We start from the raw sequence: 5,350 nt of genomic DNA, 5'->3' as shown, positions 1-5,350 counted from the left end.
TATTTATTATAGCTAACAATGAGTATATAATTCAAATATTTCCGGGTTTCATAGTTGGAGGATATTACCGGAATTAATTATAATTTGCTGGTATCGCTGGAGTGGACTATATTTGAAAAAAAATTAATTATAGTGAACACAATGAAAATAAACCTGTTAAAACAATTGATTATGTTTGTTTTACCAAAGGGTTTTAACTTGTATTCTACTTATACATCTCTGAACCAGTTCTTCATAATTTTTAATATAAAAAAGTTTTATTCATAATTTTCTCTCGGGTCTTAGGATTCTTTTTTTTTTTTTTTTAGATCACATAACTTCAACCTGAACCCACCAATATACACAAAACGTCCCAAAGGCGCTTAACGTTTTATGATGTGCGCTCTGCACCGGATTTTTTTAACTTTCACTTATATATATGGAATATATAGTAATGTAAGCTTACCGCCATCCCATAAGTAATATTTATTTATTGAAGATTGAATAATATTAATATTAGTGAGATATTTATTAATTGATATTAGAGAGATATTGATTGAATATTGACTAATATTTTGCTGGTATATTCCGATTACTAAAACACTTATTCGACAAACGCACTAGACTTTTTATTACAAAAAACTCTTATACACTATGATAATCAGACCAATTTGGACGTACGAAATTGATCTTTGGAGTTCCACCAAACCATCAAATTCCTCCCGTGTCCAATCATACAATCCAAAATCCTTGATGCTCCCTATTACATCACAAATAAACTCATCCATAAAGCCCTCAACATCCTATTCGTTGCAGATTTGGCCCGGAATAAATATACTTATTCTCATTCTAAACTCATCACCCACCCAAACCCATTAGTTCTTAATCTCGCATCCTTAACATTCTCTGATAATCCTCCTATCTCTATCGATTAATCTCCATCTGAAAAGAAGTTGGCCACGGGATCTTAAAGCAATGATTGAAGTGTCACCATTGGGTGGTTCCTTCCGAAGATTATCATGTGTTCAGCAATATTTATCACATTTACTTATTGCACATTTTTTCTTACAGTTGTAATTTTTTTTAAAATTATTAGTGAGGGCTAGGTATTATCCCCCCCCCCTCCTCACCACAATAGCATAAACGCTATCACGTTCAAAAATATAACAAACTACTTCTAATAACATTTCAACGAGGATAAAGTAATTCAAAGCCATAGAACTGCTAAAGAAGAACTCCTGAATTAAAGAACTGTTGAATGAAGTACTTGAATTGTTGTGTGTTAATGGTAGCAAATTGCCATGGGCCTTTCATGTTTCCATACGAAATATGAAGAATGTTCTCTCCGAGTGTCTTCTTGAGAAGTTAGTCCAGATTCGGTTCCGCCCCAGAACAATGAAGAATGGGTTCTATTACCTGCGCCTCGACCGTGTCTCCATTGATATACTGTTAGTCAGTTTAGCTGTTGGCAGCGTACACGGCTCATCTCCAGCCGATCGCCCATGGCGAATAGAAATGGTTTTGGTTTTATATTATATGTGCAGTTTACCATAATATATATGTTACAACAAATCTTATTATTATTATAATAAAAGGTGTATATTTTAATGTAAATATTCTTTTTGGTTTATTATTTTTTTTTTACAATGAACCTTCATAACCCACCAAGATAAAAAATAAATAAATGTTAATTCTAAATTATCACCGAAATACAAACTGAACCTATACAAAACAATTATACACTAAATAATAATTTATTCTTTTCTTGTCTAGAGCTATAGGCAACATTTAAACATATGTATGAGAATAGTAAACAGTTATTCCGGATACACAAGAGTTTTAACCGTGTTGTCTGACTTACAGTTCCCTACGATTAACAGTAAGGAATTTACTAGTAAGTAATCCGTTCCAACAAAAAATAGGAGACAGCATCAAAACAACCACAAACTTATAATAATAAACAATAAGTGAACATAATACATCCACTGTACAAAATTTGTTTATTATATATATTTATATATAAAATTTGGAGCGGTGTAGCCCCGTGGTAAGGCACTGTAGTAATAAATCCAAGGACCAAGGTTCGAAACCGGGTGTGACAGATTCTTATTTATTGTTACTGTAAGGCCGTCAAGCCCTCCGAAGTCAACCCAATCTCATAATACCCGCTTTATGAAGCTAGGTAGACCCTGGACCCCGCTTAATTAAAGGGTCTTTGTTAAAATTGGTCTTTCTTAAAATCATTTGAAGGACGCTATAAAGCAGGTAAATAACGAAAAGACAGATTCTCTTGATCTTTCAAGAAAATATGGTCTTGTTGACAATGCTGAAATCTATAATTGCTTAGAAGTTAGATATTTTTGTAGTTACTTCTTTCTAAATAAGAAATAAAAATGTGAATTACTCAAGAAAGTAAAAACTAGAAATTCCTGGAATGGACAGTAGTCCATATTAATTTATTTTATTTTATTTTTTTATCTCAGTTAAATTGAAGTGTTACAGATATTGAATACAGGCGTGTAGAGAAACCCATTGGTAGCACTCTAATGGCGTTTTACATTAGCAGGTCTCGTGACCATCTCCTTTTCAAGCGCGTCAGAGGATTGTCAGGAATGGAAGAGGAAGCAAGGTTAGAAACTAGTGGGTTTGGGTGGTTAGGGAGTTTGTAACAAAGCAAAAGTGAAGCTAAAAACGGAGCTTAGGTTTACGTTGAGAAACAGGAATGTCCGCCATTGTAATCTAAACTGAAACAGAAGGCAGCTAGTGATTAGTTCATACTCTTCCTCTGCTCTGTCACGCCCATGATCCAATATCAGTCCCGCCTTTTTGGCTTCACATTTCATGCCAGTTTATACTCCTACCTCTAAGTACTATATACGCTATATTATAAGTTCTTATAAAATATGAAGTTGGTTTTAAGAAACCTGTGTTATGACTATTTTTTTTTTGGGAGGGGAGAAGGGGAGGAATAATGATCTGGTGGAAATTCTGAATAAAATCATCTTCATTCAGGACACAGAGCAAAATTCGAGACTATCGGAAAAATCAAGGTCACCGAAGCTACTCAACAAGCCACGGACAGGAAAAGAAAAAAGAAGGTAAAGGTCATCATACATCACAGGAATCTAAATAAACCAACGGTAACACTTCCAGCTTGGCGGGTGTAAGTGCATCAAACCCGTGAAACCCGCCGCCACTCCCGCCCTCCTTGGTTGCCTTACTTATCTGAAGTACAAAACAGACAACTATAGCGAGTAGGTTGGTCGATATATGACATGTCACAAGCTCACAAGTGGAGATCATAACACTAAGGCCATTCTTCCCGGCTGGACCAAACCCACTAAGACCACCAGGGAGCGAAGGACCTAAATCTTTTTTGAAATATTTGCTTAAAACGGGAAGTAGAGTCTTTAAGATAGTTAAAAATTAACCTTTCCAGTGAAAACTGATATGAGTAGAATTTTGCTCACTGCATTAGCTCAAGAGAAGAACGGATCCCAACGGATGCTGTTTAGAAGAGGTCTGGACCTAAATTCGCATATACACAAATGACGTAATGGTCTGAGATAATAACCGATAACATAAGTCGACTGTGTTCTCATAAGCGAGTACACGCCATGTTGGAGTAGTACTTCGAAACTTACACTAAAATAACCAAATCAAATCCCCTCGTTTATCATCATAACTAAGTATCCATTAAGTAGCTAAGATATGGAAATGAGATAATTAGTTGTGGGCGTGGCTTGTGGGGTGGGGGTGGCAAGGCCACGCCCCCTCGCCACGCCTGCCCTCAGTCATGCACGGTCTAGACTACGAGCCGTATCTCCCCGGCACCGAGAACTCTAGGAGATTCTCTGTGACGTCTCTCCTTCAGCTAGACCACCATGAGACCGATGGTAAGTGAAACGATAAGGTTCATATATTTTATTTATAATGACTTATAAAAAAAAATTTGGAAGATCGGTTATAGCGGTAGGTCTGGCATAGGTTGTAGTCCGAATGTTGAGCTATTCTTTCTATTGTAATATAAAAAGCAACTACTTTTTATCAAATGAATTCCGAATCGCAAGAGCCGACTCGAAAAATTATAAACTTCATAAGAACATACCAATACGCATAATTTAGTTAAAACAAGGCCAAATAATTAAAATTATTTTACATGCTTAAATCAATTAACGAGTACTAATCGTTCCCATAAGCAGAGGTGGGCAAAAGTTAGCAATAGTTAAAACTAACAGCTAAAGTTGCCATGGATACGGCCGTTATTCATGAATGAACCATTGATTAATAAATATCGTATCCATGGCAATATAAATTATTAGTTTCAACTATAGCTAATTTTTGCCCAACTATGCCTCGAACTATTGACTTAAAAAAAAAATCAAAATTCCTCATATATTACTATAGATATGAAAAATATATAGAAAATAATGAAGAAAAAAATAGATTAAAATAATTAATTAAGTAATTTAAATTAACTTATTCAGTGTTATAAGCAATGACGGATTAAGCCTCCGCGTAAGACATGTTAATGCAAACTTTTTCTAAGATATCTTAACCTAAAAGTCTTGTAAATGAGTAAATTAGTTTCCACAATAGCTAATTTTTGTCCAACTATGCCTAGAACTATTGACTTAAAAAAAAAAATCAAAATTCCTCATATAATGCTATGGATATGAAAAAAATATAGAAAATAATAAAGAAAAAAATAGATTAAAATAATTAAGTAACTAATTTAAATTAAAATATTCAGTGTTATAAGCAATGACGGATTAAGCCTCCGCGTAGGACATGTTAATGAAAAGTTCTTCCAAGATATCATAACCTAAAAATTTTGTAAATGTGTAAATTAGTTTCAACAATAGCTAGTTTTTGCCCAACTATGCCTAGAACTATTGACTTAAAAAAAAAAATCAAAATTCCTCATATATTACTAAAGATATGAAAAATATATAGCAAATAATGAAGAAAAATTATAGATTAAAATAATTAAGTAATTTAAATTAAAATATTCAGTGCTATAAGCAATGACGGATTAAGCCTCCGCGTAGGACATTTTAATGCAAAGTTCTTCCAAGATATCTTGACCTAAAAATCTTGTAAATGAGTAAATTAGTTTCAACAATAGCTAATTTGTGCCCAACTATGCCTAGAACTATTGACATAAAAAAAAAAAAATCAAAATTCCTCATATATTACTATAGATATGAAAAATATATAGCAAATAATGAAGAAAAATTATAGATTAAAATAATTAATTAAGTAATTTAAATTAAAATATTCAGTGTTATAAGCAATGACGGATTAAGCCTCCGCGTAGGACATGTTAATGCAAAGTTCTTCCAAGATATCTTGACCTAAAAATCTTGTA

The 5,350-nt window shown here is 33.5% G+C and overlaps 1 protein-coding gene across 1 annotated transcript in view; it reads left to right on the top strand.

Moving 5' to 3' along the window:
* The first annotated feature begins 3,737 nt into the window (after positions 1-3,737).
* Positions 3,738-5,350, top strand: part of LOC106684220 (paired mesoderm homeobox protein 2) — an 81,584-nt gene continuing 79,971 nt past the window's right edge. Inside the window, exon 1 of the mRNA XM_067046044.1 lies at positions 3,738-3,875. Coding sequence (XP_066902145.1) covers positions 3,776-3,875 — 100 coding nt within the window. The 5' untranslated portion in view covers positions 3,738-3,775. The remainder of the gene's footprint in view (positions 3,876-5,350) is intronic.

The sequence above is a fragment of the Halyomorpha halys genome, unplaced genomic scaffold (genome assembly GCF_000696795.3).
Source record: "Halyomorpha halys isolate HHAL.00 unplaced genomic scaffold, Hhal_1.1 Scaffold557.1, whole genome shotgun sequence".
Lineage (NCBI taxonomy): Eukaryota > Metazoa > Arthropoda > Insecta > Hemiptera > Pentatomidae > Halyomorpha > Halyomorpha halys.
Note: the sequence above shows the minus strand (reverse complement) of the source record. Positions and strands in the feature narration are given on the sequence as shown.